General features: G+C 57.4%; 1 protein-coding gene and 1 long non-coding RNA gene across 5 annotated transcripts in view; one reads left to right on the forward strand and one right to left on the reverse strand.

Annotated features, from left to right (window-relative positions):
• Positions 1–1,681: 1,681 nt before the first annotated feature.
• LOC142020332 (uncharacterized) lies at positions 1,682–4,128 on the reverse strand. Its single transcript, XR_012647365.1, has 2 exons — positions 3,851–4,128; positions 1,682–3,078 (listed from the first exon to the last, which is right to left on the reverse strand). It is a non-coding gene; the product is annotated as an uncharacterized LOC142020332 (long non-coding RNA).
• Positions 3,468–12,871, forward strand: part of DOCK11 (dedicator of cytokinesis 11) — a 136,004-nt gene continuing 126,600 nt past the window's right edge. For 2 of the 4 annotated variants that reach the window (XM_075008070.1, XM_075008071.1), the window contains exon 1: positions 3,469–3,929. In XM_075008070.1, the coding sequence (XP_074864171.1) occupies positions 3,828–3,929 (102 nt within the window). In that variant the 5' untranslated portion in view covers positions 3,469–3,827. Of the gene's footprint in view, positions 3,930–12,871 lie in introns of all 4 variants that reach the window. The other 2 variants (XR_012647363.1, XM_075008072.1) reach the window with 2 other exon arrangements.

Genomic DNA, 12,871 nt, shown 5'->3' on the forward strand with positions numbered 1-12,871 from the left:
ATGCTGTCAGGGGACAGAACGAAAGCGGCTCTCTTGGCTTTGAGGAAACAGGTCCTCTCTAGGTGTGCATGTCCGTATGCCTGGGAGCCAGCCCATCAGTACAGCAACTCAGTGAGACCTCTGCCTGAAACGTCTTCTCATGGAGAAGTTGCTCCAGCCAGATTCTGTCCTAGGCAGCAGAACCCTCCAAGCAGGGACTCTCACAGCACATCAGTTTTGGAAAGAAGTAGTGCTCACGCTGCCAGGGAAGCAAGAAGAGACTCATCACCTCAGGGAGAGAACCACTGCCAGAAGAGGCCATCCTTCGTGACAGCCACGCTGAGAACGGGCACTTCTGACGCGCTGGGAACCACTTGTACTGGGGCCCCTGTCCAGGAATTTAGTGAGTCATGATACAAGCACAAGCCAAATTTCTCCTTCGCAGCACAGACAATGCTAGTGAAGATGACAGCACCACAGCCTTCTCCAGCGCCGACACCCCAAGAGCATCAGCCCCGTGGAGAGATCTACCTCAGCACCACTGGCATTGACCAAGACACCAGGGAACCAATCATCCCCCATCACTGTTACTGCACCAGGCGAGGAACCTTCTCTTCTGTAACTGCTGACAGGCCACCTAGCAACTTCCTTGTCTGGATAAGCCTCCTGTACAACACAGCTGGGAATCAGCACATGGGTTTGCCTTTCTTCACTCATTTTTCCACCCAGAGTTGCCAGGCACAGAAAAGCAAAAGCCTCTTTAACTATGAAATGGTGCTTCCTGCCCAATAAACAAACTGCTTAAAAGCCGACTAGTGTGGGCAGGTGTGCTTTACAGGTTACAAATAATGTTAAAAATTATTTCAACCAGAAGAAGAGCATGTTTGACCCCTGCAGATAATCTAAATAACTCCTTTGTGCCTGCAGTGGTTGGTGATATGAAAACCGTAACGGAGAAAGTCCTCTCCAGTTGTGTTTAAATAACAATACTGCATAAAGCACGTGAGCTCTTTTGGAATATAATTACAGCAAAAACTACAATTCAGTGTTTATCTGTCTCGACCGGGGTCAGCAATCTTTCCAAGGCGGTGAGCTAAAATTTGACCTTTTGACCCCCATGTACACTCTGAGTGATCACCAAGCTGGTGATACCTTTTAAAGTCACTATTAGTCCTACTTACAACAGCTTCATTAATAAATTAAGATGCAAAACTTTACCACATAGGTGGTGGTTGGCAGCATTAGCTGGCCTTTTGTTAACTCACAGGCAGCCTGGCTTTGAGTAAACTCCTTGGCTGCATGGGGGAGGAGGGACAGGGGTGAGTTCCTACCACACACGCTGATGAAAATCAACTCTCATGCCACCCTGGGCACCTGTGCTGGGGGTCGCTGACCCCTAGTCTGTATTTAACTGTACATTAATGATATGTTGTTTACTGATACATAGGGTTTTAGCCCCAGGCCACAGAGCCTAATAAACTAAACACCTTAAAATCAACACATTGGTAAAAATAAACACCATACAAAAAAGCCAAGCTCCACCCTTCGCCCAGGATCCATTACACCTTTACAATCACCACCCCTAACACAACAGCACACATGGAACTAGGGTTAGCCATGAAACTATTGTTGCCTCCTTCTTAAGGTGGCACAGTGGCAGTTCGTGCCCGGTATGCAACGCTGGCCCAATAACACACCGAGAGTGGAAGAAGAATCTTTATTTGGCATGCCAAGTAAGGTGCAGGGGGATCTCTCCTCAAAGCCTGCACACCTTGCAACAAGCAGTGTGCAATACTTATACCTCTCTCCTCCTTTGTTCACCCCCTCCCCACAAACCAGGGGAGAGTCTCTCATAATTCCCTTATCCACTCCCCCAGCTCAAAATGAATTCTTACTGGTCTTATGCCATTCCGCTCTGGTAATTCCCTATTGAGCAGGAGGTCAAGTACCAATAGATTATTAACAAAAAGTAAATTACAGGAAGGTAGAGTTATTCGGTCGTATAGAACATGAACAGGATCTCATTAACAAAACAATACTGAAAATTAAGGAGGATTCACTAACAATGCTAAATTCAATATTGAACCTTATGAGAACATCAATAAGCATTCATTTACAAAACAATGTCTCTATGAGATCAGAATATAATAACGTTTCCCGTGCCAACACGATAGGGAGCCTTTCACCTACTTTTTTCTTTGTTCTGGCCTGCTGTGCAAACTCCACAGCAGCCCGTATTACCGGTGCATTTCTATTCCACAGCACCTAATGCAGGCTGGGGTGGTTCCACTGTCAACCCCCGCTCGACCCTGCAGAAGCTTGTGGAGAACACAGCTGGCTTGAATGAGCAAGTGCAGCCCCTTTTACAGTTTGGGCCAGCGCGTGGGTGGGATCGAATGCGGCATCTCACCAAGGGCACGGAAAGCGGGTTTGGAGTCACAGGCAGAGAGGCAGCGGGCCTCTATCTCCTAGGGCACAGCGAGGCTGCATTCCATCGCCAGAGGGGTTCAGTACGCGCAGTGCCAGGCTGCTGGAAACGCAGGCGGCTGAGTCACACAAGCCATCTGGAAACAGCAGCACGTTCTGTGGCACTGCCTGTCGGCGGATCCGCTTGGGCAGGGAGCGAGGTACATCGGTCTGGTTATTAATCCAGCCAGAACTAAACCCCTGCAGTATCCAGCTCCACCTTAACCTGTGCGGAGAAGAAGAAAAGAGCAGCAGAAACTGCCCCGCGCCCCTCCACGAGCTACCCACACCTGCCCCTTCTGGGAAAAGACCTGCGGCTCCAGACTCGGGCCGATCAGCCGTCTACGGACCCACCAGCAGGAGGGTGACATGACCACGTCCTACTCACTGCCGCGCGACCGCCAGGAGAGGAGAACCTGTGGGCTGCTGGCTCAGTGCCGCTCTCTTACCTTCCCGCACTAGCGCCAGCGCTTCGGCGCCTGCCGGGGCGAGGCCCCCGGAGATCAGGCCCAGCGCATTTAGCCCCCAGCCGCTTTCTTCTTCCCTTCGCCGCGGCAGCCCGGGCGGCAAACGCGCGGGAAACACAGCGGTGCTGCCGGCAGCAGGGCGCGCACCCCTAGGGCTGGAGCACAGCTGGGGCGCCAGCCAGGCAGGGCCAGGGCCAGGCTGGGGTTAGACGCCGTTCTCGCTTCGGAGCCACTCCGACCTCTCCTCACCCTCCTTGGCTGGAACGCCCTGGGCCTGCCCCAGCTGCACTGCCCCTGCGCTGGAGCCAGGCAGGGACCAGCACCAGACCCACAGGGCCTGGCAGAGGGGGCTGCAGGGGCTCCCAGCCCGCGCTAGCCGTAGTGCACCGCCCGCCCCGGCCCCGCTCGGCCCCACGTGCACCGCCCGCCCCGGCCCCGCTCGGCCCCACGTGCACCGCCCGCCCCGGCCCCCGCTCGGCCCCGCACTGCCCCACGTGCACCGCCCGCCCCGGCCCCCGCTCGGCCCCACGTGCACCGCCCGCCCCGGCCCCGCGCTGAACCACGTGCACCGCCCGCCCCGGCCCCCGCTCGGCCCCACGTGCACCGCCCGCCCCGGCCCCGCGCTGACTACGGCCTCGGGGCCCGGCCTCCTCTCCAGCCCCAGGGACGCGCTGGGGCTGCCCGGGCGGGCACGTCTCGTTCCCTGGGCGCGGAGGACGCGGGGCGGGGCAGCGGCCCCCGATCTCCGCCTGCGCCTCCGGGCCCAGGGGGCGTCTCCCGCCCGGCTGCGGCGCTTCCCCACCCAACCCCCGGCGCCGGCCCCGCGCGTGGCCCCGCCCCCGCCCGTGCCGGGGCGGAGCCGGAGCCGGGGCGGGGGCGCGCCCGGCCGGAGCAGCCCGCGGGGAGCCGCGCGCCATGGCCGAGGTGCGGAAATTCACCAAGCGGCTCAGCAAGCCGGGCACGGCGGCCGAGCTCCGGCAGAGCGTCTCGGAGGCGGTGCGCAGCTCGCTGCTGCTGGTGAGCGCCCGCGGGGCGGGGGCGGGGGCGGGGGCGTGCGGCGGGAGGGGAAGGGCCGCGCCCCGCTCAGCCCGGGCGGGGAGGGGAACTGGCGCCTCCTGCCGCCTCCGCCCGCTCGGCGGCCCCAGGCGGCGCTGCCCTGCTCGGCCCGGCTTGCGGGGGAGCCGCGGCGGGGGGAGCCGGGGCCCCCCCGGGAGAGGAGTCACGGGCGTGGCCCGGCGGTGGCAGGCGAGGGGCCAAGGGCGGCGCGGCCCGGCCCGGCGCCTCCTCCCTTCCGCTCGGAGCCCCACGTGGGACTTGCCCGCTGGGCTCCGCTCCGCCAGGGGCCGCTGGGCCCCGCCTCGGGGTTGCGGAGTCCGAGAGCCGCTGCGCGGCTGTGACCTGCGGTCCGGCCGGGGGAGAGCCCCGCAGGCCGCCTGCTCGACCTAGGGCGGGCCCCTTCCAACGCCCTGGGCCCCTCCCCACCCCGGCCCTGGCTCCAGGCCATCGGCCGCCCTCCCTGTGGAGAGCTGTGGGCACAGCCTGGTGCAGTCCAGCCCCGCTGCCTTAGCGCACCCGGGCACCAGTGAGGGGCTCCTGCCTCCTGCCCCACCGTGGCGGGTGGCGCTGGCTCTGCGGGGTGTCAGGGAACCTGCCCTGCGCTGCATGTCCGTGTCCTGCTGTCCCCGGTGCCGGCTGGGTGCTTCTAGCAGGGCCGGGTGTGGGGTGAGGTGGTTTATCCCTCAGGGTGGAGCTGGGTTCCAGGGTTGTCCTTTGAGTCTCCAGGAATTAGAACTGGCCAAGCACTTGGGTGTGTTTGCGCTTCCAGTCCCGCTGGGAGAATCTGGGAATCGCAGCTCCTCGCAAGCTCTAATACATCGCATCTCCTCCCCTCCCTGAGCTGGGGATAGAACCCAGGAGTCCTGACTCCCACCCGCTTTAACCCACGAGGCACCACTGCCCTCCCAGAGCAGGGCGGAACCCAGGTGTCCTGGCTCCCTGCGCCCCCTCCTCCCACTCTCTAGACTCCAGTCCTTTCCGGGAGCCCTGATAGCCAGCAATTGACTTACGTCCACAAGCTCCGGCTCAGTCCTGGTTTGCAGCTTCCCCATCCCTCCCTCCTGGCTCTGCTGGCGCTGGACCTCTGTGGAGGAGCCTCAGCTAACTGCTAAACGGTTCATTAGCCTGCGTGAGGGCTACGGAAATGGGCACCTTTGTGATCCAGTCTCCTGGTGGTTATGGATTGGTATCTCTGCCGTGGGAACTCCAAGTGAGCATCCCCTGTAATGCTTTAAAAATAGCCTCTGCGGGGTCGTAGGTCGCTGGTGCTCCAGGCGTGGGGAGCAGCGTGTGCCTGCCAGCCCTGGGCTCTGGGTGTGTCTGCTACGCTCACGAAGATGTGGGCTGTGGAAAGAACACAAGGAGCTGGCTGGTGGGTGATCCAGCATTTGACATTAGGATCGGATCAGAGCTCCTGTGGGCCTTGGTTTGACTTGCTGCCCTATTCCTGGTTACATGACAATAGGAGGCAATGAGGTTTCCCACACAGCTGTAGGGTGAGATTGTATCAGTAGCCACCCTCCTGGCTCCCGTTGTTTGCCTGCTTGTATGGGAGTGGCTGGAGTCTTGGCCCGAGGACTTCTAACAAAAGTCACTTGTTCAGTGGCTGCCGTGGAGCAGTGTGTGATGGGGTGGTGGTGTATGTTACTTCAGCTCAGCCGCTCCAAGAGCGCGGGGGAGCCTAGAGCTGACAGCCCTCTGGTTCAAATCCCTCTGAGCAGATGTTTGGCCATGAAATACATCTCGGGGCCCCCACAGGAGAGGGTTGCTGTCTGAAGGGCAGCTTCACCCTAGGGGGTAAAGTGAGAGCACAGCATGGGAGGCGAGAGAGCATGTGGGGGGATGCCTGGGTCCCCTACAGACAAGGGCTGGTTTTGCTGAGTGTCTCTCTCCTGCAGACCATAAGTACTGTCTGGGATCTCGGGGCCTCTCCTCCCCGCTGTGCCCAGGGGTCGTGGGGAAATCCCCCAGCCGACAGGGAAGAATGGACCCTTATGACCCTGCACAGAAGAACACACACACCAGAGCTTGCTGCCCGCAGGGAGACCACAGGCTGGAATTGGGGTGCTTCTGCTGCAGATGCTACCGAGCAGCTCAGGGAGATGTAGCTCAGGCTCCCCGAGCATGGACTGCAGCTAGGTTCTTGCTGACTTGGCAGTGTGCGTCACCTCCCCCTCGTGGATCACAAGTCTTGGCTTTACCCTGGGGCTCTTGCCATTGTGAAGTCCTGCCAGTTAGTATCACGGGGTAAAAGTTCCCCCTTGGAACAGGATCCACAATGCAGAGCCTGGTGGCAGAGGCTGGGAAGCAGATCAGCCCCGCCCAGGTCATTGCATAAAGTCATGGCGGCTTCAGCACTGCTCTGTGGAGTTCAGGCATCTCATTCCCCTGGTGAGAACTAATGGATTTTGAAGGCGCAGAGCTTCTGCCATTACATCATTGCACAGATGGGGAGTCGATTGCTGCTCCCAACATGTTTAATGTCTCCCAAGGGCGCTGTCCCCGGGTGGTGATGAGGAAGGAGGAATTGAAGCAAATATAGATAAACACTTTCCCACAGTGTTGCCAGAAATAGTGGCTGTTTGATCGCTGGCAGTTATGCCTCCTTTTCTTTACAGCACAGAATGAGAGAACAGGAAGGGACTTTGAGAGGTCATCTAGTCTAGCCCCTGCCACTCATGGCAGGACCAGGCACCATCCACGTCACCCTAGCAGGTGTGTCTCTAACCCACACTTAAAATCTCCAGTGAGAGAGATTCTGCAGCCTCCCTGGGCAGTTCATCATTCTGTCACAGAATGAGGGATGGTCTATTTCACTTCTTCAGGCATTAGCTGAAGGATTATGAAGTAAATCAGCCATGGACATAATAGAGCATGTTGAGAAACTTCAGACAGTCTCATTATCGATCTGGGGTAGTACATTCCCTGCACACACACAGGTGGGGGTGCACAGGTGTGTCCATGCGTGGTCTCTGACACACAAACACAGGTGCACACGCACTCAGAGTGGTTCCAGTTTGGGGAATCTCTGCTGGCCAAGGGCTGTATTACATTCAGCCGTCTGCTCGTGCAGGTGTTGTGGAGATGAGCGAGAAGTGCTCCCTGACACCTAGCTATTAGAGAACTGGCAGAAAGCCAATGGAAGGTCGTTTCCATTTGCTCCCATCTGGGCTGGGTTTGCACATGTGGCTCAGTTTCCAACTGAAGCAAAGCAGGAGACAAGCTGGTCCAGAGTGCTGAGGTTAGGGAATCTTTGGCTGGAGGCAGAAGCTGGTTTACTTTGTCTTTGTGTGCCTCTTTTTGTTTAATCTCTGTGATCAGCTGCTGGATTTACACGCATTACAGAGTGCAGGAGAGCTGGTGAAACACACACGCTCCTGTAATCTGTGCAAAGAAAACAACCTTCCAGCTGCCTACACCCATGTTGTCATAAACTATCCCCACTGTGAGCAAACAATTACTACTTAGCCAGGGCTGGCCGGGTGTTAGCTGGTACAGCTGGGTGAATGTGCAGCCTGAGCTTTTGGCAAACAGGTGCCCTGCAGGCAAGGAGTGTGAACCTGAGCCCATGGAAATCACCAGGAGCTTTGCCAGCCATGTCAGTGGGGCCATGATTTCACCCGCCCCCACCGAAATAATGAAGGGCCGCATTTTGCCACCTTCACTCACTGTGTCACACCGTGCTCTGGGGGCACCTCCTGACTCCCATGGGGTGACTCAGGGTAAGGTACTCTCCTATACTCTCATGCGTGTAAATCCAGCAGCCGATCATAGAGATGAAATGGAAGGAGATGCACAAAGACCCAATAAAGCAGGCTCTGCTCCTGTCAAAGCCTCCCTAAGCCCAGCATTACAGGCCGGGCTTGACTCCCGCTCTGGTTCTGTTGGAAACTGGAAAGCGGAGGGCACTGGAACGCACACTGAAAGTTCATCTCGTGTGTTCCTGGCTCAGGCCACAGCGAATTAGGGCATCCCAGAGTGTCTCAGGCAATTCCCACGAGTAAGAGGGGCAGTTCTGCTCTGGCTTCCCCAGCCACTGGGAGCAGCGTGGAAGTGGAATGTTGTTCCAGCCACTTCCGAGAATTGAGCTGGTGCTGCGAGCATCCCATCTAGCTCATGCTGGCCAGCTTGTGTCCCACCAGTGTGTCTGGAACCATCAGAGTGCCAGCCTCTGAAATCTGCCAAAATCTTGCATCCCCTGACAGCCGCAGAACCAACTGCCTGCTCCCTTAGGGTCTGGGCTGTCTTGCGGCTCTGGCCTGTACAGGGGATCGAGCCCCTCTCTGCTACTGCAAGAGGTGCCAGCCCCAGCCTCTGTGGGTCAGAGCAGCAGGCTGGGGGAGGCTGTAACAGTGAAGGGCTCCTTGGGTAGGTTTGGAAGCTGGGGCTGAGCTTTATCCATCACCAGCTGCTTTTTGACTTTTCCCCAGTGCAGGAAAACCTCGGCCCTGGGAGCTGTGGTCCTGACCAGCCCAGCTGACCAGGACCCCCAAAGGGCTGGATGTGGCGGGTGTGTGGGGTAGGAGCGTGGGCCTTTCTTCTCCTGGCTGGCCGCGGTCGCCTTTGAGTTCTGGGTGGGTGCTGGCCTGCCCACTCCTGAAGGGGAGGAGCTACCAAACGCGGGACTTTAGCCACTACTGGGGACAACTCATGAGAAAACAGGGTGGAAGGACAGCTGCTGGTTCAGGGATCCCGGGGGACACCAAGCAGAGGCCTGGGCACCACTAGGGCGACTGTATCTTCCCATCCCAAATACAGCATAGGGAGATACGGGGGGAGGGGCTGCTCTTCCTGGCTCCACCAAGCCCCGGGGTGCCAGGAAGGAGGCACAGCCACTGGCCCTTCCCAGGAGCCCCCAGAAGCAGCCGGGATGCAGCCGTCACCCCTGCTTCCCTGAGGATCCGGGACATGACTCCTGCCAGCAGCTGCACCTGCCAGCTGCTGGCGGAAATGGTCAGCGGGCTGGAAGGGCCCAAATATGGGACGATTAGTCCCTTTTGAAATATAAGGAGGGATAAGTTTTTGGTGTCCAAAATGCGGGACCATCCTGCCCAGTACGGGATGGATGGTCACCTTAGAGCAGCACCCATGGCTGACTTTCAGGCAAGGCCTACGCCAAGGGAGAAAATCGATGGAAGATACACGACTCCAGCTACGTGAACTGCACATCTGGAGTCAACGGAACTTACTTCGCTTTCTCTGTGCCGTCCCCACAGCGGGCGGTCAAGGGGAGAAGCTCTCCTGTCGCCGTCCCACACAGCCGGGAGTCCCAGGGCCACCAGGAGCGTCCTCAGCATTTGACTTAGCACGTCCTTCCAGGCCTGCTAAATCGAACCCCCGAAGACTGACCTCTCTGAAGTATAGCCGAGCCCTTCGTTAACAGCCAAATACGCTGCTGCTGATCGCACCACAGCGACGGCTGGGAGAGAGACGGGCCGGGATGCGCAGCCTGAGCAAAGTCCCCAGCTGGCTCAAACCGCCAGCCCTCTCCTGCTTATTAGGCAGGCCCATGAAAGCAGCCTACTGGTTTCTGTGGAGTTATGATTGCCTAATGTGCAAAAGGCCCCTGGTTGAAAGCTTGATAGCAATACAGCATTTATGTTCCTGATAGCAGCTTCCAAGTGCCTAAAAGGGTGTTACAAAGAGTAGGGAGAAAAAATTATTCTTCTTAACCGGTGATGATAGCACAAGAAGCGATGGGCTTAAATTGTGGCAAGGGAGGTTTAGGAAATTAGGACATTTTTCTTAACTGCCAGCATGGTTAAGCATTGGAATAAATTACCTAGACAGGTTGTGGAATCTCCATCACTGGAGATATTTCAGAACAGGTTGGATAAAGACCTAACAGGGATGGTAGATGGTGCTTGGTCCTGCTGCGAGGGGACTGGATTTGATGACCCCTTGAGATCCCTTCCAGTTTTTGTGAGCAGTGTGTCTATGGCTAAGCTGGTTAATGTGAACAAGCAGAGCCTGGAGCCTGACTCGAGTCGCTCATCACAGGTTCCAGGAGTGAAGGATTCTGCTTGCTTGCAATACCTTGCTTTCTTGCACCTAGGGACAGACAGGAACAGGGCATGGGCCTCTTCCCCCCCCATTTCATGCACATGCGTGTCCCGCCACTCAGGATGGGGTTTCAGCACTGCTGCATCCCATGTTTTGAGTGGTCAGAAAGGCAGCATAGTGCCAGTCTGGGTCATGGGATGTTTGGGTGAGGAATGGTGCCTCAGGCCTCTGTCAGAAGCTGGAGATGGATGGTAGGAGAGGGATCGTTTGATCGATACCTGTTCGGTCCCCTCCCTCTGGGGCACCTGGCATTGGCCACTGTTGGCAGACGGGACACTGGGCTGGACGGACTGTGGGTCTGACCCAGTATGGCCAGTCTTATGTTCTTGTGTGAGCTGCTATGGCCAGGCCGTTCCTATCAGCGAAAGGAGAGCTCCCGGGCTGACTCCCCTGCACTGAGCACTGACGAGAACTGGGCTCCGGCTGCCAAACTCCTGTTTGGATTGGACGTGCCCCAAGCGAGGGAGGTGTTTGGATGTGGGTGTTGGTTCAGCCCGGGGCTGGAAGCAGCGCTGTTGGTAGAACCCTGCCAAAGACCGAGGGTGCTCAGTTTTAGCATAAGCCATGGCAGCTTTTCCATCATTTCCTTAAAGCTTCACGCGCTGCCTGGTTATCTCATCATTCTCCTCTGTGGGAAGGATCTTGCCAAAGCAATGAGAAGCCTTTGGACAGCAACCAGCTTTCAGTGCAGATGTTTTCCAGTCTCTTGGTCAGCTGGTCGTCTTGTTCCCGGTCCCTGCTGATCACAGGCCCAAACTCACCCGCCTGCCTGGGCTCTACTGCTTTTTTCAGGAGTGCCGGGAACTCGCTGGCTGCCTCCATCTGTGTCTGGTCTGGCTTCGCTCCCTCCTGACCTTAATGATGCAAACGAGTGCTCAGAGCCTGTCCCAGCTCAGCCTGCGCTTCACAGCTCCCCTGGCCGCTGCTGTTTCCCTGGTGGTGCCTCGCCTGTCCTTGCCTGTCCCTCTCTCTGCCTCCTGCTCTTGTGCCGCGTGAAATAGCTTTGTCTCCTGCCCTGTTAATTTCGTGCTGACCTAGCAATGATTCAGTAGCAGAGCTGGGTGGGAGGGGTAGGTGTCCTTGGGGGAGCAAATGCAGAGGGGGAAACCGACTCTCTCTCCCAAGGCAGCAGCTGCACAAAGCTCTCGTATTCTCTCTGTTCCCTTCCCAATGTGCCAGGGCGCCAGCTGCTCCTGGCATCTTGCCCTCAGCCTCCACGGCCCCAGCCAATGGCGTCTGATCCAGCCCGACTGGGCCCCTTCCCCAGGTGTGTCTGCTCCAGAGCAAAGGGAACAGATGGGGGAGCACACCCAGGCCAGGCTGTGGCTGGACCCGCTGGCAGGAGCAAACTGCTGCTGGCACCCAGCAGTTTCAGTGCCTGAGGCTGTGGCTTGAGCCGTGTGGTGGGGGCCAAAGCGCCCCGGTGTTCCTGGGAATGGATAGGCCCCTGGGTGGGAGAGGAGCACCTAGCGGGGATTGTGACCAGCTGACCAAAGAGATCTGCAGGGGTGGGGGTTAAAATGGAAGTGACGTACTAGTGACTGTGCAGCAGTCCGGACCTCCGCTGCTGGCATCTAGGTGGTCATTTTGTTCACCCCAATGCCAAGCAGGTACAAGCTGCTGTGAAGTCAGAGCAACAACTGCTCCCTTGGCCTGTGCCAGTGCGGGCTGGGAGACTCCCTGCCTCTCCGTTCACCCTCAGGAAGCGCAGTGACATGCACAGCTCCTGGCACAGTCGGTCGGGCGCAGAGCGGCAGGTCGACTAACAGCACAACCTGCCCAGGATAAGGCTAGTGGCGCGCCAGCTGCAGACGGGGGTTTTCCTAGGTCGGCCGGAATGGACGGGGGCTCTCGCCGGCCGCTGTGGAACCGACTGGATCACTTTCCAAAAAGACTCTCACCATTTGGCTGGCGCGTTGGCATTTTGCCAGGGGATTGGTGAATGGTTTAGCTGAAGCCTGTCCTGCCAGGCCTCCTGGGCTCTTCCAGAACACGGGGCTGTGTGCAGAATCCATCTCCCTGCTCTGGCCTGGCTTCTCCTGGCTGCAGCCGGTGTCACGCCTACCTGAGAATCGTAACATGAACTCCCAACACTGAGGGGGTCTCCTAAAATAATAACGGCCAAAGAGGAGCGCTTTGGCAGCGAGCCATCACTTGCCTTCCTCTGTGTGTGCTGTCCGGCTGAGCTCGCGCTCCCTGCAGCCAGACCTGGTTAATGCAACGCTTTTGGAGGGGGAGACTCCTTCCTAGGAGTTAAAATAATGAGTAAGCTGAAAGTGTAGGTAGCAAGCAGTGACTCTCTCTCTGGCCCACTGTACTGTGGCCACAACATGAGCCCCCTTTATCAGATTACTGCAGGCTGAAGCCCTGCGCCTGAGCTACACACTAACATTAAATCTTTCAAATTGTCTTCAGGAGCCAAAGCAGCTAACGATTTTCAAGCTCATTAAAATAAATTTCATTGGCAATTGAAGCACATGACCCGTTGCCATTGCCGTGAGAGACAAAGCTCCCTTAAAACCAATGGCAGCAGCACTGGCTGGGAAGTAACCGGGAAAATGAGACATGACAAGCGATTGGGAAAAAGTCCTTACTGCTGTGCACCTCGACGAGCTGCTCCTGCTGGACAGCCATGGCCAGGATATGCGGGACAGGTGTCCAAGGGCGCCCATGAGAGCCGAGGTTTTGAAAATCATGATCTGTGTTTAAAAGCAGCTGGTAAAATGTCGTGACAGTAACCGAGCCTTAGAGAAGCAAGTCGAGAACAGAAGAGCGTAAATGCCCCTCTATCTGGAGCCCTACCAAAGTCACAGGTCACTTTTCTCTGTTTCATGAACCTG

The sequence above is a fragment of the Carettochelys insculpta genome, chromosome 13, assembly GCF_033958435.1.
Source record: "Carettochelys insculpta isolate YL-2023 chromosome 13, ASM3395843v1, whole genome shotgun sequence".
In the NCBI taxonomy this organism is placed as follows: domain Eukaryota; kingdom Metazoa; phylum Chordata; order Testudines; family Carettochelyidae; genus Carettochelys; species Carettochelys insculpta.